The 24,350-nt window shown below is 47.8% G+C and overlaps 1 protein-coding gene across 3 annotated transcripts in view; it reads right to left on the minus strand.

Moving 5' to 3' along the window:
• The window catches only part of LOC120978744 (carboxyl-terminal PDZ ligand of neuronal nitric oxide synthase protein-like), a 106,026-nt gene extending 82,899 nt beyond the window's left edge, over nucleotides 1-23,127 (minus strand). For all 3 annotated transcript variants that reach the window (XM_040407060.1, XM_040407059.1, XM_040407061.1), the window contains exons 1-2: nucleotides 22,879-23,127; nucleotides 3,794-3,865 (exon numbers count right to left, since the gene is read on the minus strand). In XM_040407060.1, the coding sequence (XP_040262994.1) occupies nucleotides 3,794-3,865; nucleotides 22,879-22,983 (177 nt within the window). In that variant the 5' untranslated portion in view covers nucleotides 22,984-23,127. The remainder of the gene's footprint in view (nucleotides 1-3,793; nucleotides 3,866-22,878) is intronic.
• Between the last annotated feature and the right edge of the window lie 1,223 nt (nucleotides 23,128-24,350).

Consider the following 24,350-nt stretch of genomic DNA (forward strand, 5'->3'; position numbering starts at 1 on the left):
TGGAGGAATCTCTGGTTTGACTGACATAAGCTGATTGTAGTACCCCTGGGTTAAGTAAATATACTGCAAGTCAACAGTCCACATCTATTCAAGTGGTTGTCCGGCAGGCCCTTCTCATTCATCATGGTCTGAATGTAAGCCAGCAAGGAAGTTGTCTGGCACTTTCAGCGCCGCTTCTAAATGTAAAAGTTATGAAGAGGCTTCATAACTTCAGAGGAACCACCGCCAGCTATGGGGCTTTATTAAGACAGGCGTCTAAAACGCCAATCTTAATAAATGAACCTGTTCCTTTTCAAAAACGCTCCAGCGCTACAAATTCCAGATTCAAGTGATAGGGACTAGTTCTTGGTCATGAGACCGCTGGCCCAATGGAGACTGCCTGGAGCCGACAGAGGGCGATTTGAAAAGTACCTTTTTTTTTTTTTTTTGAAGGGGGGGGGGGGGTTCCTCTATTTTTTGAACACGGATGCCTATTTATTTTTTTATTAAGCCAGATAACTCCTCTAGGCTGTTAAAACATTTTAACCCAGATTGCCTACAGGTCTGGATGACTGCCCTAAATACAGAAGGCAGAGCATACAGGTTACACTAGGCATAAGCATATGGAAGAATGTACTGTAACCAGGAGGACCACTTCTCTCCGTCCCATCGGGATGTATCTATTTGATGTGCAATGAAAAGCATGCAGATGAGACAAGTAGAGTGAGAGACCCCCCCCCCCCCCCCCAGCAAAAGTAAAGCTCCATTGCAGAATGATGGAGGATTAGCATCCAGTATGATCTGTAATCTCCTTGCTCCTCACACATTTCCATTCCATTCATCCTCTATTGTCTGGTTTAAAATGTAGAACATCTAGGAGATTTGAAGCTGCGCCGCCATGCAAAAAGCTCTCCGGATTATTAAAAAACCCAGAGATGGGATAAGAAGCTTGCAAAGTCTGCAACATATCGCCAAGAGCAGGGCATCTCCTGTTACGGTACTCACTGCCCCCGGATTGTAGTGGAAACTGCTGGGGAATATTTTTCCCTACGATGAACCTGCAGTGGACTTTCTCAAAGACGTAGAGTAGCATATTAATTCCCAAAAGCATACAATGCAACATATGAAAATGGGAAAAAGAGGTGCACCCCCCCTCCACACCCGGACCAGTGCCACAGATGCCCCCTACTCCACGCTGTGGCAGGCAGGTCTTCTCTGCCTCGGAAGTAAAGGTCAGGAGGAGCCATCACCGATTTGCTTCCCTGCTTTTTATTTATTTCAATTCAGCCTATTAGGCCTTATGCCCACACAACCGTATCGGCAAATCACGGATCCGCAAAATACAAATATTGTTCGTGTGCTGTCTGCATTTTTTGGCAAACCCATTTGCTTCAAAGGGTCTGTGGTCCTTGTTTTACAGACTAGAATGGGACGTGTTCTATCATTAGTGGTACGGATATACACATGTGGACAGCACCTGGATGTCATCAGTCGGTGCTGTCCTCATCCATACGTCCATTCCGCAAATGATAGAACATGTCCAGTTCTATTCTGCAAAATACAGTCCACTGACTCATCGAAGTCAATAGGTCTACAAAAAAGAGGAAGGCACACAGACGGTATTCGTATTTTGCGTATTTTTGTCTGGTAAAAAGACAGGATTCTGAACGGAAACTGAACGGATCCCATCATAGTCGGCAGAGTCTGTTCAGCTTCTTTCCTGTGGGGTGACAGGAGGGGGGGGAGCAGGGTCACTCTAGTGGGGTGGCAGGAGGAGGGGGGGGGCAGGGTCACACTAGTGGGGTGGCAGGAGGAAGGGGGGAGCAGGGTCACTAGTGGGGTGGCAGGAGGAGGGGGAGCAGAGAACTGGGAGACTGGATGGAACCATGATTGGGGCAGGAGGGAGTCACTTACTTGAAGACTGACAGGCCGGGCTTTTCAATGCCACAACAATGCCGGGGGGCATGGGGGAAGGGGAGTTCAGCCAAAAGCAGGCCGCAATGGGGACAAGTCTCCCTGGAGACTCGTCCCTGTCGCAGCCTGCTATTGGCTAACACCCTACCCCCCCCCCCCTGATGGTTTGATACACGCAACAGGAAGATTCAGCAGCGGCCATCAGAAGTGACACAGGTGCCCGGGAGCGGAGTAAGTATAACCTATAGGAGGGGCCAGGCATTCAGGGGGACATTATGGGGAGTGGATATCCCATTTAAATCCACATCGTATGAACTCCAGAGATTCCATTGAGAGGCACAGGGAGGTAGAACATTGGCAGTTTTTCTGTGGATTTCCGAATGGATTACGCTCCCATCTCCACATAACAATCTGCCATCTGAACATACCCTATAGCAGGGCTGGCCAACCTGCGGCCCTTCAGCTGTTGTAAAACTACAACTCCCACCATGCCCTGCTGTTGGCTATCTGGGCATGCTGGGAGTTGTAGTTTTGCAACAGCGGGAGAGCCGCAGGTTGGCCATCCCTGCCCTATAGGATTAATGAGGCAGGTTAGAGAATTTTGCTAACTTTGTGATGGAAGACCATAAGAATTAAAGGAGTTATCCGGCCTTGGAGCCAACAACCCATATGGTCCTAACGTGGGCCACTAAACAAAAAAACACCACTCACATGTCAGCACTGCAGCCCCAAATTTGCTCTGTTCCTGGCCACTTCCAGTCCCTGCAGGACCAGGAAGCAGCTTTGTCCAGTCACTGCTGTGGCCAATCCCAGATGTGATGTATTGTTCAAGCAGATATGACAGCTGAGGCCTGTGACTGGCTGCAGCGGCCACAGGACCAAGTCGGTTCCTGGTTTTGCAGGGATCGGAAAGCTGCTGGGAATGGAGCATCAGTGGGACCGCGCGCAGGTGAGTAGTGTTTTTTTTTTTACCAGGATTTTTCTACTGATGACCTATCCTTAGGACAGGTCACCAATATCTGATCAGTGGGGGTCCAACATTCGGGACCCCCGCCTATCAGCTGTTTGAGAAGGCACCAGCGCCTCCTGTAAGCGCCGCGGGCTTCTCCATGCTTACAAAGCACAGCATTATTCACTTCTGTGGGGCAGAGTGCAATACTAAGGACAGCCGCTATACAACGTATGGTGATGTGCTTGGTAAGCATGGAGAAGGCCGCAGCTCTCACAGGAGCACTGGTGCCTTCTCAAACAGCTGATTGATGGGGGTCCTAGGTGTCGGACCCCCATCGATCAGACACTGATAACCTATCCTGAGGTCATAAAAAAAAAAAAAAAAAAACAGTTTAGGCTACTTTCACACTTGCGTTAGGTGCGGATCCGTCTGGAATCTGCACAGACGGATCCGCACCTATAAATGCAAACGATGGTATCCGTTCAGAACGGATCCGTCTGCATTCTATGTAAAAAAAAAAAGTGTAAGTCTAATTGTTAGTCAGACGGATCCGTCCTGACTTTACATTGAAAGTCAATGGGGGACGGATCCGTGTGCAATTGTACCATATTGTGTCAAACGGATCCGCCCCCATTGACTTGCATTGTAAGTCAGGACGGATCCGTTTGGCTCCGCACGGTCAGGCGTTTTGGTGTCTGCCTCCAGAGCGGAATGGAGGCGGAACGGAGCCAAACTGATGCATTCTGAACGGATCCGCATCCACTCAGAATGCATTGGGGATGAATGGATCCGTTCGGGGCCGCTTGTGAGAGCCCTCAAACAGATCTCACAAGCGGAACCCCAAACGCAAGTGTGAAAGTAGCCTTATACTGCCCTCACATAGGGCGGCATTAACCCAGAGACAGATTGCTTAATTTTTTATATACTGAGGACAACCAGTCAACATACCCGTATTCGCCTCATGGCCGCCACAATCTCCACTCTGCTGTTAGGACGAGGCACATCCAAACTCCCGATGTACTGCAAAACAAAGGCACAACTTCAGTTTCTATGTGTACGTGGTAAAATAGACTGCATGTAATGTGAACATGTGTGTTTTGACCGATGGACATAGACACACTCATTCCCATTGTTCCTCGCAGTGGCGTGTTTACAGAGGACTTGGCTCATACAGCAGAAGTACAAGAAATATTAGTCACAAAGGAAGAAAAATGAACAAAGAGCCTGGCTACGCTATATTAGAAGTAGAGTTGTTGCGATACCAATTTTTTTATTCGGTTTCGATACCATGAAAAAGTATTGCGATACTCGATACCATTCGATACCACGTGAAAAAAAAAAAAGCCACATGCATTCTGCATTTTAAAAAATGGCGAATCGCGCAGTATTTTTTTATTTTTTCTGTTCTGGCGTTCACCGCATAGATTTTTTTTATATTTTAATAGTTTGGACTTTTCTGACGTGGCAATATGTAATATGTTTATTATTTATACATTTTATATGTGAAATTGGGAAAAGGGGGTGATTCATACTTCATATGTTGGTGGGGTATTTTTTTCCTTTTTTTTTTTTACACTTTTTATTTAATAACGATTCCCCCCCCTAGGGGCCAGAACCTGGGATCTTTTCATCCCTTGTCCTATTCACCCTGATAGAGCTCTATCAGGGTAATTAGGACTTCACACTGTCCCTGCTGCTCTGTGCTCTGTGCACACAGCATCACGGATGTTACCATGGCAGCCAGGGCTTCAGTAGCATCCTGGCTGCCATGGCAACTGATCGGAGCCCCAGGCTTACACAGCTGGGGCTCCGATCAGAAGCTGCCACTGCACCACCAATGAGGGGGAGGGGAGAGGACCTTGTGGCCACTGCCACCAATGATTTTAATACTGGGGTGGTAGAGAGGGGCCGGCACCAATGATTTTAATGGGATGCGGGGTTGGGGGGGGGGGGGGAGAAGGGGCACACTGCACCACCAATGATAATTACCCCTTAATACAGGAGGCGGGTGTCAGGGACAGGATGCCGGCAATGCGATTCTGCTACCGGCACCCGCCTCCTGTATTATGGGTTAAAGTCTACTTTTCCTGGGTCCAGACTTTCAGTATTAGGCTACACAGAGCGGCGCCCAGCGATGTTCCAGCACTTACTATTATTCCTGGGCGCCGCTCCGTTCGCCCGCTGTGCCCCATTACTGTCTCCTCTCCTGCTCCACATGCTGATTACTATCGGAGGGATGGGGAGGAGACATCAGCTTCACTAGTGGGCGTTCCTTCTCCCTGGCTGTAGCGCTGTCCAATCGCAGCGCAGGAAGGAACGCCCACTAGAGAAGCTGATGTCTCCTCCCCATCCCTCCGATAGTAATCAGCATGTGGAGCAGGAGAGGAGACAGTAATGGGGCACAGCGGGCAAACGGAGCGGCGCCCAGGACTAATGGTGAGTGCTGGGACATCGCTGGGCGCGGCTCTGTGTAGGAAAAGTACTATCATTGATGGCGCAGTGCGCCCGCCCCTCCTCCACCCCTCTCTTCTCATTGGTGGCAGCGGCGGCAGCAGCAGCACAGGGGGAGGGAGAGACTGCTTCCTTCTCCCCGTGCTACTGAGAGAACATGAGCGCGCTGAGAGCAGCGCTCTCATGTTCAGAGATACTAGACTGCGCAGAAGCGCAGCCCAGTATCGAAAAAATGGAAATCCCGGTATCGTATCGATACCGGGACAGAAGTATCGATTGGGTATCGAAATTTCGATACCCGCAACAACCCTAATTAGAAGAAGGTAAGAAAAGCCATCACGAGGTCATTAAAAGGGGTGATGCTATGACTAATGTGAAAAATGAAAATCAAACATCATAAAGTACATGACAACCTCTTCTAACACTAGTACCGGCCCTGTGCCTCACATAGATCCAGAGATCTCTCCATTCATTGCTTCAATTGTTCTGCTAGATTGATTTCAGGCTGGCAGCTTAGGGGTGTGCCCTTTCTCAGGGGGTGTGCCCTTTCTCAGGGGGTGTGCCCTTTCTGCCGCAGCTCTTTCCCTACAACTTCCACAGCTTCTAAGAGAACATTGAAGATTTAATGTACTGACCCATCATTTGTATAGAAGTAAAGCTATACTGGTCAATTCCTTTAACTTTAAAGGGGTTTTTCAGAGGTCTCATATTAAAGAGGACCTGTCACCACTCATGCCCGTTTTAATATTTTCATGCACTTCCCATGTAAAAACTATTCTGGAGCATCTATTCTTATGTCTGCATGTTGTGCCATTCCTTTATTATTCCTGATAGAAGTTATGAATGAATTGCTAGCAGTCTGCAGTAAGGGTACAGAGGGGAGGTAACCAGTTGGGGGGTGTCCCTGCACAGTCTAAAAAAGGCAGCACTGATTGGATAGAATGTTAGGATCCTAGAATTTAATATGGAGGGATCCGCATGGGATTTTGATTATTACAGGTCATTAGGTGAGGTTTTGGTGGGAGATTTTCCCGCCGAAAGTGGTGGTCAGGGTGGCTAATTTTAGCCAGTGTTGCTGGGTGGAGGTCAAGGGTCTGGGATTGGCTAGTTAGGGCACCTATAGAGGATGGTTGCTGGGCAGATTAATTGTTGATGCCCAGCAACAGTTAGGGCATTGGGTGTTGATTTGTGGGGATGGGGTTTGTTTGTGTATATATTGCGGTGGCTGTCAGTGATCCAGCTGTCAGCCAAGCCGCAAGTGTGGAGCTGCGCCCGCCCGCCCAATTTTGCGATATTGTCACGACTGCTTTATTAGAAGGAGGGGTAAAGTCGCTCACTGAAATGGTGAGCGGACGAGTTATTCGGGTATTTAGGCCAAGCTTATGGCTGGTCTAATCTGTGGTATTAAGCTAGATGGTCCGAGTTTATGGCTGGGCGGTTACGTGGTTATAAAGTTATATTGGTACATGGTTTTAATGTTTATTTGGTTTAAGCTGTTCTTTAATAAAGCTGGTCGTGGCCAAAATCTTCCACCATATAATGTGTCCACGTGTCTTATTTATTTATTTCGGTTGTGTTGGTAAGGTGATTGGGTGTTTGCGGGTTGTTGTATGATCTATAATCCCATGAGTCTGTGCATATTATTATAATCCACAGGATAGAGGATAACTATTATATCATGTAGGTCCCAGAAGTAGGACAAGAACAGGTACCCCTCAGAGCCCCCCCTTCCCCCTGAAATAAAGGGAGCAGCATGCACGCTGCTGCTCCCTTCACCTCTACGTGAGTTACGGAGACAGGCGAGTACAGCGCCGAGGGGTGTGGGGTACTCATTCTCTTCATCGGTTAGGGTCCCAGCGGTAGGAACCCTACCGATCAAATAGTTACCTCTTATCCTGTGAATAGGAGATCACTTTTTGGCAACCAGTACACCCCATTAATTCCATTCAGATAAGCGGGTATGAGCTGCAGGTCAGACATGTGGCCGATAGATGTTATGTCACAGGCCGAGTAAGAGGCCAAGCGGCTGACCAAGCGCCATGGCCCTTTTTACAATGGGTCGTCACGGGAGCCGACAGTTGGACCACAACTAATCAAATATTGATCTAATATTTGATCTAATATTTAAAGGGGTTGTGCATCTTTGGGGGGTTTGGGAAACCCCCTTCTTGGTCTGACCTGCAGAGAGAAGCATACTTACCTGCTTCCCGACTCCTCCTTTCCCGGGCCTCAACTGCTACGATGTGCTACCAGGATGTAAAGTTCTGTTTTGACGCCGCTGCAGCCAATCGCTAGCTGCAGCAGTGACCTGCTCCCCTTGCTTCATGTCTAGCGGTCACATGACGCAAGGGGAGTAGGTCACTGCTGCATCCAGCAGAGCAACCGAGAAGGAGTGGCAAGCCAGAGCTGGGAAACAAGTAAGTATGCTTACCTTCAGTCTGCCCATGGGGAGGGGGAGGGGGGGGGTGCACAACCCCTTTAATTCCGAGAAATAATAGAGTTGAGCAATAATACAAAACACAAGGTAAATTGTGGGCTGTTTCTAGAGAGCAGCAGTCATAGTTGTAGAATCCTGAACAATCCCTTTAAGAGCCAAATTAAAGCACAAACTTTCACATAAACAATATTCTAACATGCCAAGAAAGTGCCAGTAGCAGATTTCCAGGCCACTAGGCTGCCCAAAAAGATGTATGGCCTGCCTGACAGATGAGATAAGAAAGGAGACAAGGAGCAGTTAAATGGAGGTCACACGACACAGGTTACAGGGCAGTGTGGGATTCCCAGAACTCCACCTTGATCACAAGATCTGTAATTGTTCTAAAGATATTTTATCCAGATGAAGAAACCCATCATTCACGTATGAACCAGACCATGAAAAGTTCAGAAGTAAAGTCTCCTGCTGCCACGATAAAATGAGGGAAAAAAACGCCTTCGGAGCCGGCAACATCTTATAAGAAATAGCACAGCCTCGGGCCCCGCTGTGTACTAAACACCAGATACAGATGGCACCAACCAAAGCCGGATATTACCAGCAAGGCCACGATATTACCTCAACCAAAGGTATGCAGCCAGGAGAACACACGTCTGCCCTGAAAGTTTGAGGAACGCTCAAAATGAGATAAAAAATAACTCCAACCGACTGAAATGCTTTACTAATGAAGAGTTGTCAGGTTTAGGGCCTGTTCACATCTGCATTGTTCATCTCCATTGTCTGCTCTGTCAGAAGAGCAGAATAATGGACATGACGGCAGTGTCAGATCCATTACATAACGGCCACCAACGGGGCCTGTCGGGATATAGCAACATGCTGCACCGTGCATTCATGATCAGCATAAATCATCGACAAAACCTGTGTAGGAAATTTCAAACCCACCTTGACGGTCAAATATTACAGAAGGACCTAGATGAGCTGGCCGCATGGGCAAGAATATGACGGAGGAAGGTTTATGGTGATAAATGTGAAGTAATGCACCTGGGTCACCGGAATATAATGGCTGAATACACAATAAATGGAATAAAACTGGGGACAAAGGACCAAGAAAAGGACTTTGATAGTCTGGTTACAAGTAAGCGAGGCAGCAGCTGCAAAAGCAAATACCGTACAATTTTAGGGTGTATAAAAAGAGATACTAATGTCATATTAGGCTACTTTCACACTTGCGTTCAGAGCGGATCCGTCTGATGTCTGCACAGACGGATCCGCTCCTATAATGCAGACGTTTGGATCCGTTCAGAACGGATCCGTCTGCATTATAGTTTAGAAAAAATTCTAAGTGTGAAAGTAGTTCAGACGGATCCGTCCAGACTTTACATGGGGGACGGATCCGTTTGAAAATTGAGCCATACTGTGTCAACGTCAAACGGATCCGTCCCCTTTGACTTACATTGTAAGTCTGGACGGATCCGTTTGCCTCCGCACGGCCAGGCGGACACCCGAACGCTGCAAGCTGCGTTCGGGTGTCCGCTTGCTGAGCGGAGGCTGAACGGTGCCAGACTGATGCATTCTGAGCGGATCCGCATCCACTCAGAATGCATTAGGGCAGTACGGATGCGTTCGGGGCCGCTTGTGAGACCCTTCAAACGGAGCTCACAAGCGGAGCCCCGAACGCTAGTGTGAAAGTAGCCTTATCCTTTTACAAATATCAAGTAAGCATGCTACACAGGACATAAAAGAGCCTGAAAGGGTTCAGAGAAGACTAGATTTTTAAATGAGTTGAAAGGTCTATCAGTATGTCTTTGGTGTGCAGGAGAAAAGCACAGAACCTGGAGGAACCCCTCGCAAACATGGGGAGAACATCCAAGCTCCATGCAGACGGTGGCCTTAGTCGGATTTGAACCTAGGACCCCAGCGCTTTAAGGCACCCAGCACGGCATCACATATGTGGTCAGTACAAAGAAACGGCATACGAGGTCCTGAAGACATTCATGAGGAGGAAAGGTAATCTTCTCCAGATACCAGCTTAGCCTGTAGTATTTATTTGAAGAAAAGTTCTGCCACCTTGAAACCTTAGAACACTTTAAGGAATTTTAATTTCCAGACACCCTGAATGTTATTACTTAAATCGTCCCGGGGCTTTAGGAGATTTCCAATAATGTATTAGGGAATTGCTATTTATGCAGTTCACAAGTAAAACCAGAGGTCGCAGTAACGCCTGCACAAGCGTCATAGATGCTTGTTCAGGCCATTTTACTCCCTGGAAAAAGTCTAAGGCCCCCTGCACACGGCCGGGGTTTTTTTCCCGTTTACTGGCCGTTTTTTGCGTTCCGTATACGGTCCGTATACGGAACCATTCATTTCAATGGTTCCACAAAAAAAACGGAATGTACTCCGTATGCATTCCGTTTTTCCGTTTTTCCGTTCTAACATAGAACATGTCTTATTATTGCCCGCAAATCACGTTCCGTGGCTCCATTCAAGTCAATGGGTCCACAAAAAAAACGGAACACATACGGAAATGCATCCAAATGTCTTCCGTTTCCATTCCGTTTTTTGCTGAACCATCTATTGAAAATGTTATGCCCAGCCCAATTTTATCTATGTAATTACTGTATATGCCATACGGAAAAACGGAACGGAAAAACGGAACGGAAACAAAAAACGGAACAACAGATCCGTGAAAAACGGACCTCAAAACACTGAAAAAGCCATACGGTCGTGTGCAATATGCCTAAGGCGTACTAACACGTCTTAGACTTTTCACCCACATTCATCGGCGCAGGCAGCGCGGCGATGCTGTCTGTTCCTGAAATAACCAATAACAAAGCTCCTTACAGCAAGGAGCTTTGTTATTGGTTGGTATATGCGAGCACCGGAGCGATACAGGTCTTGCAGCAGGGGAAGCCGGCGGGAGCTGGAAGGGGGAGGGGCCGGCTCCCGGGGTGGCTGTAGTAAAGAGAGCTGCCCCAGGACCTTGGGAAGCATGACAGGGCCGCTGGAAAGGTAAGGAGCCATGGACTGATGTGACTGGTCCCCGGTGACCCTGCTCCCCCTCCTCCTGTCACCCCACTGGTGACCCTGCTCCCCCCTCCTCCTGTCACCCCACTGGTGACCCTGCTCCCCCCTCCTCCTGTCACCCCACTGGTGACCCTGCTCCCCCCTCCTCCTGTCATCCCACTGGTGACCCTGCTCCCCCCTCCTCCTGTCACCCCACTGGTGACCCTGCTCCCCCCTCCTCCTGTCACCCCACTGGTGACCCTGCTCCCCCCTCCTCCTGTCACCCCACTGGTGACCCTGCTCCCCCCTCCTCCTGTCACCCCACTGGTGACCCTGTTCCCCCCTCCTCCTGTCACCCCACTGGTAACCCTGCTCCCCCCTCCTCCTGTCACCCCACTGGTAACCCTGCTCCCCCCCTCCTCCTATCACCCCACTAGTAACCCTGCTCCCCCCCTCCTCCTATCACCCCACTAGTAACCCTGCTCCCCCCCTCCTCCTGTCACCCCACAAGGAAGAAGCTGAACAGACTCCACCAACTATGATGGCATCCGTTTAGTTTTCATTCGGGATCCTGTCTTTTTACCAGACACAAAAGTGCTGCATAGAAGGCTTTTTTGTCTGGTCTTTCGACAGAATCTGCAACAGAGGCTCCAAATGCAGATTTGAACAAGTGTAGGCCTACGTATTATGTATTTGAATTACCGCAACTTTTGTACTCCTCCTCGGGTAAAAAAAATACTCCTCAAAAATGGTCAGAGGAGTATTTTTCCTCTTCTGCAAAAAACGTAGTGCGACCTCTGAGTATAACTCAAAGGGGTGATCTCATGAGTAATGTAAAAAATGAAACTCAGACATATAGTAGATGTCAATCTCTTTCTAACAAACTTAAAACCAGTCCTGTACGTCACATGGATCCAGAGACCTTGCCATTTATTGCTGCAATTGCTCTGCTAGATTGATTTCAAGCTGGCAGCCCAGGGGGCATGCACTTTGTCAAGGGAAGTGTCCTTTCTGCTGCAGTTGAAGGATGGAACTGAGCATGTATGTCAACCTCAGTGAGCTGGACAGAGAATGTAGAAAAAAACCTAACTGCAGGTGGCGATATACAGATACATTTCAGTGATTAACTCAGCGGCTATACTAAATGCTTAATTACGTGCAATTACAAAAAGTATTCAGATCCAGGTGCTGGTTTGAAAGGTGTAGAATATTTTTTTTGTAAGACAACCCTCTTTAAAGCGACCCTCGGGTTCCGCTAATTCTCAGGCCCCTCTTCTGCCATCCATGATGGTTGCACCGCTTCTGAGACTTCCTGGTGCTTCCTGCTGCCCTTGGATTGGCCAGCACATAAACTGTCCCCTACAGCCCCAGAACCATTTAGGTACACTGAGGGTGTCTGGAAATTAAAGGGGTTGTCCCACGAAAAATATTCTATGTTTTCAAACAGCACCTGGATGTTAATACTTTTGAAATTGGATGTAATTAAAAATGTATTATAGCTACTGAGGTATTCACTGAAATCTATCCGTATAGCGCCACCTGCTGTTTGCTTTTTTTCAAATTTCTCTGTCCTGCCCACTGAGATGGAAGCACATGCTGGGTGCCAGCCTTAAACTGCCACTAACTGCAGCAAACAGGAAACGCCCTCTGAGAAAGGGCGCACCCCCCAGTTTGAAATAACTTCAACAGAACAATTGGAGCAATCATTCTTTACATTAATTATGGGATAACCCCTTTAAAATTCCGTGTGCTCACCCTGCAGAGCTCAGATACCCATAGCAGCAGGCTATCCAACCAGCGAGCCGTCCCGAAACATTGCCCATTATTAACATCCATGAAAAGGCTGGGAAATATTAATCCCACCGGCGTGACTCCACACTGACCCGGCGGTTTACGTCTGTGTTTAGACCCAAAATTGTCATACTGCTTTTGAAATGCACCAGGTGGCAGGGGTAATAAATGTTATTTACCAGATGAATGGACTTTTCTTACCCAGGGCTTGTTACACAAGTCAAAAATGTCTTATTACCGCCATCGGACAAATACTTTTCACGTACAACTGGGTCCAAGGTCCGAACTAATACGACAAGATAAGACGCTATTCATAGGACAGACATAATAGAGTATGACACATAGGAACTCCGTTCTGGAGGCAGACGACGTGTTCACCATCACTACAGCGAGTACGTCTCATCTTCAAAGCCTCGTGTAAAGGCTAGAAGAAAGGTGAAAGAACCATGGGAACGACAGCAAACCAAGCGCGACGCGTCAGGCAGGAAATTAACCCCACAACAACTGCCCTGCAAAATCTGCATGAACGCCTCCAGCATGTACCCTTCTACCGATTTAAAGAGACAGGCACCTTTAACTAAAAAAAAAAAAGAAAAAAGAAGAGATGAAATAGTCAGTCCTGCGCCCACTGAAGACTAAATCCGCCCATGTAAAAGGTGACCCACATCAACCAATGAAGGACAATCATCGTTTCTGGGCAGCAGATACAGTGTGAACAGTGATCTGCTACCCAGGAACAATGAATTTGTATGAGGATGAGGGACAGCAGCCATCTACAGTCCTCGCACAGAGGAGGCGATCGCTGCATGGAAACGCAGTTCTTCACCTCCACTTACTAGCAGGAAAAGGTCAGCTTCCTTCCCGATAATTGTCTGCCCATCATAAGTATGCCTTAAAGAGGACCTGTCACCTCTCCTGACATGTCAGTATTAGTGAATACTTGCATTTCCCATGTAATAAGGATTCTGGAGCATCTATTCTTATTAGGGCTCATTCAGACGGCCGTATGCTGTCCGCAAAAATACTGAATGCTATCCGTTTTTTTGCGGATCCGCAAAAAAAATGAAACATGTCCTATACTTGTCCGTGAAAATCAGGACATGGCCCCATTGAAGTCTATGGGTCCGCAAAAATACTGAATGCTATCCGTTTTTTTGCAGATCCGTTTTTTTGCGGATCCGCAAAAAAACGGATAGCATTCAGTATTTTTGCGGACAGCATACGGCCGTCTGAATGAGCCCTTACTCTGTGTTGTGCTGTTCCTTTATTATTCTTGCTAGAATGAATGGTCAGCAGCCTGCAGTAAAGGTACAGATGGGTGTTACCAGTCAGGGGCGTGTCCCTGTACAGTCTAGCACAAGCAGCGCTGATTGGATAGTGTCAGACACACCCGTAACTGGTAACACCCAGCAGTACCTTTACTGCAGACTGCTGGCAATTTATTTGTAAACTTCTAGCAGGAATAATACAGGAATGCCACAACATAGTCATAAGAATAGATGCTCCGTAATTGTTATTACACGGTGGATGCAAGTATTTACTAAAACGGACACGTTGGGAGAGGTAACACAACAGCATGATGGCTGTGTCAGACCACAAACCACGGATCCGCAAAACACGGGCACCAGCTGTGTGCACCCCGCACCACAGTAAGGACCCATTGTGTTTAATGGTTCAGTGGCCAAAGATAGAACATGTCCTATCTTTTGCAGCACAGAGGCACGGTCCCCAAAGTACATGGAAGGGCCTGTGGGTGTTTCTGTGGGCTTCAGGGTCCGTGCCTCTGCACCAAAAAAAAAAAGATAGGACATATCTTATCGTGGCCGCATCTTAAGGACCAAAGTCGATTGGTTGAAATCAATGGGTCTGGGGTGCACACAGCCGGAGCCAGTGTTTTGCAGATTTGTGGTCCGCATAAGAGACATGGTGGTCATACAGTCGTGTAAATGCGACTTAAATTGCACTGATGGGGAAGGGGTAATGTGCAGTTTATACAGATTTTCGAGTGGTTTTCGAAGCAGTTCCGCTCCAAAATCCAATCTGCACAAACAATTGACATGCTGCGGATTTCAAAATCCACACCGCAGATCAATTTTTGTGGATTGAAAACATGCACTTTGTACGGGAGATTTGGAAAACCTTATTAATGTATTCCGCTGCACATTTTCGTTAAAAAAAAAAAAACTGTGCATATACCCTTAGGCTACCTGTACACCTTGTGGATTTGTATATTTGTATGCAGAAAATCCACAACAAAACAGTATAACAAAATGCACATAAATCCTACTACTTATCACGGTTTGGCCTCTTGCACACAAATGTTTTTTTTTTTTCCGTTCCGTTTTTGCGGATTCCATTTGCGGTCCATAAGCAGAACCATTAATTTCAATGGGTCCGCAAAAACAACGGAAGTTACTCCGTATGCATTCTGTTTCCGTATTTCCGTTCAAAGATAGAACATGTCCTATTATTGCCCGCAAATCGCGTTCCGTGGCTCCATTTAAGTCAATGGTTCCACAAAAAAAATGGAATGCATACGGAATGATTCCGTATCCGTTCCGTTTTCGCGGAACCATCTATTGTAAATTTTATGCCCAGCCCAATTTTTTTTACGCACTTACTGTTTAAACATTATTGTATGCTTCCGTTTCCAATCCGCAAAAAAATGGATCACAAACGGAAACATGAAACGGAAGCTGAACAGAAACAAAAAAAACTGATCAGTTTAAAATGGACCGCAAAACCATACGGTCGTGTGCAAGAGGCCTTTTGGTGTGTTTTTTGTGCAGCTTCCATGTGTTTTTTGTTGCAGATTTTCTGTTTATGTTAATAACGCCATTGAAATCAATGGGAAAACCACTCTACGTAACGCGCAGAATCGCACAAACTTTTGACATGCTGCGTATTTTACAATCCACGCAGCGGGCGAATTTCTATATGCAAAAGAAAACAAAACACTGTACATGAGATTTGGTAAATCTCATTCACTTCGCTGGTACGGTATTATGCTGCCGTTTTTCCACACCGTGCAGTGCAGTTTATGCAGATTTTCTGAGCGGCTTTCGGTGCACTTTCGCACCAAAATCTGAATGTATTACTTGCAGATTTTGACAAGTATTTGACACGAAAATCCTTGCCGAAAATCTGCATGTAATATATTATGCACCAAGTGCATGGTACCTTAGGTCACTTTTATGTGGTCAGTATTTTGCATCAGTATTTGTAAGGCTACTTTCACACTGGCGTTTTGAATTCCGTTTGGGAGATCCGTTTCAGGGCTCTCACAAACGTTCAAAACGGATCAGTTCAGCCCCAATGCATTCTGAATGGATAAGGATCCTGACCGTGTGAAAATGGCCTTGCACACGACCATATGCCCTCCGAGATCTACGGTCCGTGATCGGGCCATATGTCCCTGAGCAGCATTGATCGTGCGCACGGGAGCACACAGCATCATAGATTACAATGGGCCGCCCGTGGGGCTATTGTCCCGCACTCATATGATCTTTCGTGCACAGTATCATTGTAATCTATGATGCTGTGTGCTCCTGTGCACACGATCAATGCCGCTCCGGGACATATGGCCCGCATATCTCGGAGGGCATACGGTCGTGTGCAAGAGGCCTTAGGGTAAGTTCAGATGGGTCATATTTGCTGTTTGCTGCCTCTGGATTAAAAAATATAAATAAAAAATGTAAAAATCATTACTTCCAGATTTTACTATGGTTCCAAAATCTGTGATGATTTTCCCTACTTAAAGGGGATCTCAGAGACCAGGAACCCGTTTAATACCGTCAGGAAGGGTGCACTGATTTAGGGAAAAAAAGGAAAAAAAAAGACCGCTGTCATCAGTACTTTGGGGCTCCAGCCCCAAGCTCCCTCTGCTCTGGTCCTCACTGGACCGGAAATGTGATGGAAAACCAATGGCTTCAGAGGTGGCATTGGTCACGTGCTTTGCCTGCACACCACTGAGACCACCGACATGCATGTAGGAGAAGGGAGCTCAGAGGTGGAAACGGGCCACTGATGGCGAGTATTGGTGTTGAGTTCCATCACAGGAGCTCAATACCGGAAAAAACTGATCAGTATTATCCTAATGAATTCTGAATGGAGAGCAATCCGTTCAGGATGCATCAGTTCAATCCCTCAAGTTTTTTGGCCGGAGAAAATACCGCAGCATGCTGTAGTTTTCTCTCCGGCCAAAAATCCTGAACACTTGCCAGAATGCCGGATCCGGCATTAATTTCCATTGAAATGTATTAGTGCCGAATCCGGCATTAAGTGTTTCGTTAAACCTTTAAAAATGCAAAAAGAATAAAGACTGATCCGGTATTTCAATCGTTTGCGTCCGGATTGACGGATCTGCCAGAATCCTCTGCCGCAAGTGTGAAAGTAGCCTTAGTGCTTGGTGATGTTCAAATAATGAAATATTAAAAAGCCATTATTAAATTTTTTCAACTTCTGGGGCGCTGTATCAGCACAGCCTGCATGCTCGCTTCTATCCTGTACCCACAGGACAGGTCAATATCTGATTAGTGGAGGTCTGACTCCTAGCACCCCTGCCGATCGGCTGTTTGAAGCGGCTACAGCCTCCTCACAGCATACCAAGCCCAGCGCCTCACACTGAATAGTGGCTGTGCTTGGTATTGCAGGCCAGGCCCATTCACTAGGCCACGTGGCCAATAAACGTGACGTTACCAGCCTAGGAAGAGGTTGCAGCGTTCACCGAGGCACCATGGGCTCTTCAAACAGCTGTTCAGCGGGGGTCCTAGGAGCCCAGAGGACAGGCTACCTAATATTAAACTCCTGGAAACCCCCTTTAAGTTGATGGTGTATGTTCTCCTGACCGAAGGCCTCTGACTGGTCAATTCATAAAATATCCTTGTGCTAATAAGACAACTTAAACACTGAGGGGCTCATTTATCAAACTGGCGTAAAGTAGAACTGGCTTAGTTGCCCATAGCAACCAGATTCCACCTTTTAATTTTGACAGCTCCTTTGGAAAATGAAAGGTGGAATCTGATTGGTTGCTATGGGCAACTAAGCCAGTTCTACTTTACACCAGTTTGATATAAATGATCCCCAGAGATTTCGGCCATTCAGTGAGTTTCTGATTATTCAGCTCGTCACCGCTCGGGCTTCTCCATGAATTGTAAATGCAGAGTGGATACGAATGCACACAAATCTGTGAGGAATTACATGAGACCTCAGCTCGGCCTGTGACAGACGCCCAGCCATTTTATCCAAACATTCTTGTCAGCAAAACGGACAATAGGACACGTTAAATTTTTCCATGGAACGGAGCAATAGTGAAGTGAATGGGTTCGCATCCGAGTGCAGACTCAAACAACGTTCGTGTGTATGAGCCCTAAGACAAAGAAAATAACGTAAGCATCAATCCGTCAAATGCAGGACAAGAAGGGCGCGTAACTGAGCACATCGACCATAACTCTCCGATGCCCTGGTCTGTCCCTTATTGTGACTATAATGGGAGCGGTCAGCTTTCTGTCTTGATGCCCAGCATTTTACCAGCGTCCCATATTTTTGAGGGAATCTGCGATGGAAGCCCTTAACACAGCTCTGACGGAGGTGCGAACATGGACTAACAGAAAAAATACCGATAAGTGGCTCCAAACTGGAGTTATTGAAGAATCTGCTGCTGCTCGTAGAGAAGTCCTGTGTATCTACGATGCCACTTATCTCCATTCCCACCCGATTACCGTATCAAACATCATAAAGAAGTAATACACTTCTGTCAGATCTGCCAGTGAAATGGTTAATGCTGCGCAGACGCGGCCCATGCTCTCACCATGTGTAAGTGCCTTCCGTGTTTACATAGGTATGCCTGCAGCATTTCCACAGGGGCTGATGGACTGGTGAAGGTGGCATGACAGGTCTCAGATGCCAGGTCTCCTACATGGCTTCACAGTTATACAAGTAATCGCCCATGTACAGGAGAAGAGTGCTGCTCCCTGGTAGTCCTCACATCCAGGTCTGCACACTGTAATAAGCCCCAATATAATGAGGTCACCAGCACTGGCGAGGTGCCAGGAGAACTTGGCATCAGCATCCAGTATTGATCAGGGCACAGCCGGACTGTAATAGCCACCAGGATCATTTGCAGACATTTCTTCCATCGCAACACACCGGCCCAGATTCAATAATGTGTCTGCAGCTAAAATACAGCCAAAAAGTGACACAAAATGGGGCTATTTTGGCACAACTAGGGTTTCCCGACTTGCCCAAAGAAGAGGTGTGGTTCAGTGGGAGCCGTTTTGCTGGAAAGGGGTGCGGTCTAAGATGCGCCATAAAGGTGCCACAAATCTGAGGTAAAATTTTGTCTCAAACTAAGCGAGCCAATAGTTGGTATAGAGTCAGAGTGCCCGCACCACATTTACCATCCACCCTGTGCCCCTGTGATAAACCTGGTGCAGGTCCAGACAGCCTATCCAGGGGCGGGCCGGCCATAGGCCCTAAAGGGGGACTTCCCGGTGGGCTGATGCCCAGGGGGCCGGCTGAGCCCTTCTCATGGCTGCCAGTCATGGTAAATACTGATCTGACTCTCCCGTCCCTGAATTCAACTGTATTGAGGGAACCATAGTGGAAGGACAGAATGATAGGGGCAAGGCCGAAATTGTCGCTTGCCCCTCATGGTGTCATTGAGACACATTGTTATGGTATGGCCATGTTTTCTCCCCCCCCCTTGCCTTTCTCTTTTCTCTCCCTGTTTTTCTCCTCAGGTTAAGCTGGCAACTGGACGGCAGGTGATTGGCTCAGGAGGGTTGCTGTCCGGTTGCTGGGCTTAGGCTATTTTTAGCCTGAATCAAGGATTGGCCTGGAGGTTCTGTGGCGGGAACTGGACCACTATTTGAGGTCGGTCACTCACCTGGGTCTTGGCTGTCGGAATCTTCAAGCAAGAAGGAAGCATCCCCCGCCCGCCCTCCCAGTCTTTTGTCGCGGTCTTGTTGAATTGGGGGGGGGGGGTTAGTCGCCCAGTCTTTTGGGTGGACGGATATTAACTTAACTTAAGGGATTGTTTGGTATTTATTTAATCTCAGTATGATTAATTTATTGTGGTAATATTTATTGGTTAACCCCCAGATTTAATAAAGACCGCGGCCTTATTTATCCACAATTGGTTGTCAGTCGTTATTATTATAGGTATTAGTTATAAGGGGTTTGTTAGTTGTCGATTGTGACACCATGTGGCAGCTGGCGCTGGTCACCACAGATGTGCAGCTTCTGGGCGGTATTTTGTGCTGCTGGGGCGGTATTTTGTGATACCCTGTGGTATTAGTACTGCAATATGGTATTGATGGCCCCACCTTCTGTCAATTGGGACTCGACTACAAAATGGGGCCACTTGAAGTTCCCAGTCCGCCCCTGAGCCTGTCAAAGCTTACGCCATCTATAGGATTAGTAAATCTGCACCAATGTGACTGACAATATGGAGACACCATGAACGAGACCTAAGTACGATCATTTGTGCCGCTTGTAACTTGCTGTCGTGCGACTACTTTTGCGTTTGTGATTTGGCTGTGAGGCCGGGCATATGTGGCAACATATAATCCTGGTCTACAGTGGCAACTGCAACAGAAACACTGTAACATATCCAGCATTGTTGCTCCCTGCTGGGATTTGTCTACCTGTCTGCAGAGGTAACATGCCTGTATACTCCATGTGACCGCTGCAGCCAATCACTGGCCTCTAGGATATAAGGTATAAGACTGGTGAGACCAGTGACTGGAAGCAGTGGTGGTGTGTACAGGCACATCACCAATCCCGGGGGTGAGGACCGATGCAGCAGTGTTGGATCCAACAGCAAAGTCCACTGATCTCCAACTATAAAGGCACCCGAATGTGAGTGTCTAGCCAAAAGGGGAGAAGAAGAAAAGCAGCTGCCAGACACTTAGGCCCCTTTCACAGGGGGCGAGTATTCCGCGCGGATGCGATGCGTGAGGTGAACGCATTGCACCCGCAATGAATACCGACCCATTCATTTCTATGGGGCTGTTCACATGAGCGGTGATTTTCACGCATCACTTATGCGTTGCGTGAAAAATCGCAGCATGCTCTATATTCTGCGTTTTTCACGCAACGCAGGCCCCATAGAAGTGAATGGGGTTGCGTGAAAATCGCAAGCAAGTGCGGTGCGATTTTCACGCACGGTTGCTAGGAGACGATCAGGATGGAAACCCGATCATTATTATTTTCCCTTATAACATGGTTATAAGGGAAAATAATAGCATTCTGAATACAGAATGCATAGTAAACTAGCGCTGGAGGGGTTAAAAAAAAAATAATAATAATTTAACTCACCTTAATCCACTTGATCGCGTAGCCCGGCATCTCCTTCTGTCTCCTTTGCTGAACAGGACCTGTGGTGAGCATTAAGTACAGTTACAGGACCTGTGGTGACGTCACTACGGTCATCACATGATCTTTTACCATGGTGATGGATCATGTGATGACCGGAGTGACGTCACCAAAGGTCCTTTACCTGTAATTAATGCTCACCACAGGTCCTGTTCAGCAAAGGAGACAGAAGGAGATGCCGGCAGCGCGATCAAGTAGACTAAGGTGAGTTAAATTTATTTTATTTTTTTAACCCCTCCAGCGCTATTTTACTATGCATTCTGTATTCAGAATGTATTATTTCCCGTTACAAGGGAAAATAATAGCAATCTACAGAACACCGATCCCAAGCCCGAACTTCTGTGAAGAAGTTCGGGTTTGGGTACCAAGCATGCGCGATTTTTCTCACGCGAGTGCAAAACGCATTACAATGTTTTGCACTCGCACGGAAAAATCGCGGGTGTTCCCGTAACGCACCCGCACATTTTCCCGCAACGCCCGTGTGAAAGGGGCAATAGGACACCAGCTCGCTCACCCCCCCCCCCCCCCCCCCCCCCCCCCCCCCCCCCCGGGAACATAAAGGAATAAACCCAACGTGTACTATCCATGTAACCCCTGAGAACTGCTATAGATTATTGGCGAATTTAATATATTCAGGGGTCACATATCAATACTTCATAGTGAGTATGGACAGTGCATACGTTTTCTAAAAGCCCTCAATTACAAGCCGCCCTCTGACAACCTCCCTTCCCATATTATGTAGCCAATACATACAGTATGACCCATGATGCTATAACAGGACTGTCACTATTAGGCTGCTTTCACACTTGCGGCAGAGTGATCCGGCAAGCAGTTCCGTCGCCGGCAATCTGCATGTAAATGGACAGAATTTGTAGACGGATCAACAAATGCATTGCAAGAACGGATCCGTTCTTTTTTTCACATTTTTACCGGTCTGCGCATACGGATCCGGCATTACGGTATTTTTAATGCCGGTTCCAGCACTAATACATTTCGGAAACTGATCCGGAATTTTGGACGGAGATAATACCGCAGCATGCTGCGGTATTTCCTCCGTCCAAAACACCGTTCAGTGACTGAACAGAAGACATCCTGAACGAATTTCTCTCCATTCAGAAAGTATGGGGATGAAACGGATCAGTTCTTTTCCGGTATAGAGCCCCTAGGACGGAACTCAGTGCCGGAAAAGAAAAACGCTAGTGTGAAAGTACCCTTAGGGGCTCATTCACACCAGGGTTTCTAAGTAAAGCGTTAACATCAGACTAGGGAGCTGTTCAGACAGCAGACGTTTCATGTCTATGCAGCATTTTTCATGTAATATATGATATCCATACGACAATGGCGGAATAAACAGTGGGGATAGCTTCCACCTTTTCACGTATTTCCGCAGACTGGTGTGAATACGGCGTTAGGCTCCATTCACATGTCCGTGGTGTGTTGCTGCGGACAAGAATAGGACATGTTCTATCTTTTGCGGAGCTGCGGACCTGAAGATCGGGGCCGCGCTCCGCAAATGCGGATGCTGACAGCACACTGTGCGCTGTCCGCGTCCATTCCGTCCACATAGAAAATGAATGGGTACGCACCTGTTCCGCAATGGGTCCGCACCCATTTGCGGACGTGTGAATGGAGCCTTAGAGGGGTCTCAGCTGTCCGTAAGGTGGGCTGGCGGTCTGAGGGTCTCACACTGCAGCCGGATGAGACCCACCTGTTGACTTGCTGCTATTCTACTCTATAGATCCGTGTGACAGATTCTGGCACAGTCAATACGCGCCAAAGGTGCCCAGTACTATGGCGAATGACCCTCACCCATCCACATCCATAGATTTCCCCTTCAAATGTGGTTGCCAGTGACAACGCCACCATGAACCTGTTAGCGTGTGTGCCCACCCCAGCAGCAGATGGGCTCCACACAGTGTGACCTTCATTCACACCCCACCAGCCTGTGCCCACCACCCACAGAATCTGAAGCAGCTCTCACCTTGGCCTCGAAGCAGATGCCATGCTGGAATGCCTCCTCGTTGTGCAGCGGGATCCGCAGGTCGTGCCCATCGTCCACCAGATTGTACCTGCTTTTGGTTGGCATTTTGTCGAGCCCGAGATTTGCTGGCACGATCCCATGCAGGGCACAGGCAGTTAGCAGCAGCGATCCCAGGGCTAGAGATGGGGAGGATCCCAGGGAAGAGGAAGAGCTCCTCTATGGCTAGGAGGACGTTTTCCCACCGGTGGATGGCGGAGCAGGAACTTCCCACCGTGGGCTGGGACGGGAGAGATAACAGGCAAACATTCCGTTTTCCCCGCCCTGACTCCACCACTAGAGGGCGTGGTGATCCGGGTTCCTGCTCGCATCCTCCACCAGAGGGCGTGGTGAGCCGGTTTCCTCCACTACTAGAGGGCCCTCCTACTAGTACAATGACAAGCCGGTCACAATGAATGAGCATTGACAGGCGGGCTGCCTGCTGGTGTGTAACTGGTTAATGATTACTGGAACTTCCCCCATAGACTGAGAACTTTCCATTCAGCCTCCCTGCTGCTCTTGCATGCTTTGGAATGCTGTACAATGGCTGGTGCATGCCTGTGACTCTGTAAGGATGCACAAGTCTCACAGACTGGGGCTCATTCACACCTCAATATGCAAATGCATTTAAATGGTTTTATTCGCACGCCCCGAGGGCTTAATATGCGCACGAGACTTGGATTCTGTCACTGGAAAACTCTGCTTGAGATTGTTAAGTTCTTGGTGTTTTTTCCACACGGATGTCATCGGGTTCTATGCATTTTTTATGCATGTGAGAAAATACCTCATGCACACAACCAGTGGCGTACACGCAATCCATGGGGCCCCGGTGTGAAACTGATCCATGGGGCCCCCAGCCCAACCTGCCTGCACCCCCCCCCCCCCTTCCACCCCCACTACCCCCCCTACCAGTCGTACAACTATAGTGTTATGGGCCACAGTGCAAACATTTTTACAAAGAAGCAGCAGATTTTCTTACTAAGGGATCTTTCCGTGCGGCTAATCCGCTGCGTGACTGAGGGCCAAACCCCAATCTGGACAGCAGAGACACGGAGCAGTAACATGATTGACTGTGATCTTTTTACTACAAAATCACGGTGACAACTTTATGTCTCTGTGATTTTATAGTAAAAAGATCACAGAGAGGCACAGAGCATTATCAGTCATGTTACTGCGCCGTGTCTCTGCTGTCCGGAACGGGGCTTGGCTGTCATTCACGCAGCGGATTCCACGCACGGGATCCGCTCGTGTGAAAGAGCCTTAAGCCCAATGCATGGCTACACTCACCCAGTCCTAATAAAATCTGGTCCTACCTCATCCTGGGTGTCGCTGGCGTCGGCGTGATGTCCGCTGGATCCAGAACAAGGTCCCTGTGGTGAGAAAAAAAGAATAATCACATAAGGAAGGGATGGTGACTGCCCCTGTGAAATCACCAG

This window comes from Bufo bufo, chromosome 9, assembly GCF_905171765.1.
Source record: "Bufo bufo chromosome 9, aBufBuf1.1, whole genome shotgun sequence".
In the NCBI taxonomy this organism is placed as follows: Eukaryota; Metazoa; Chordata; class Amphibia; order Anura; family Bufonidae; genus Bufo; species Bufo bufo.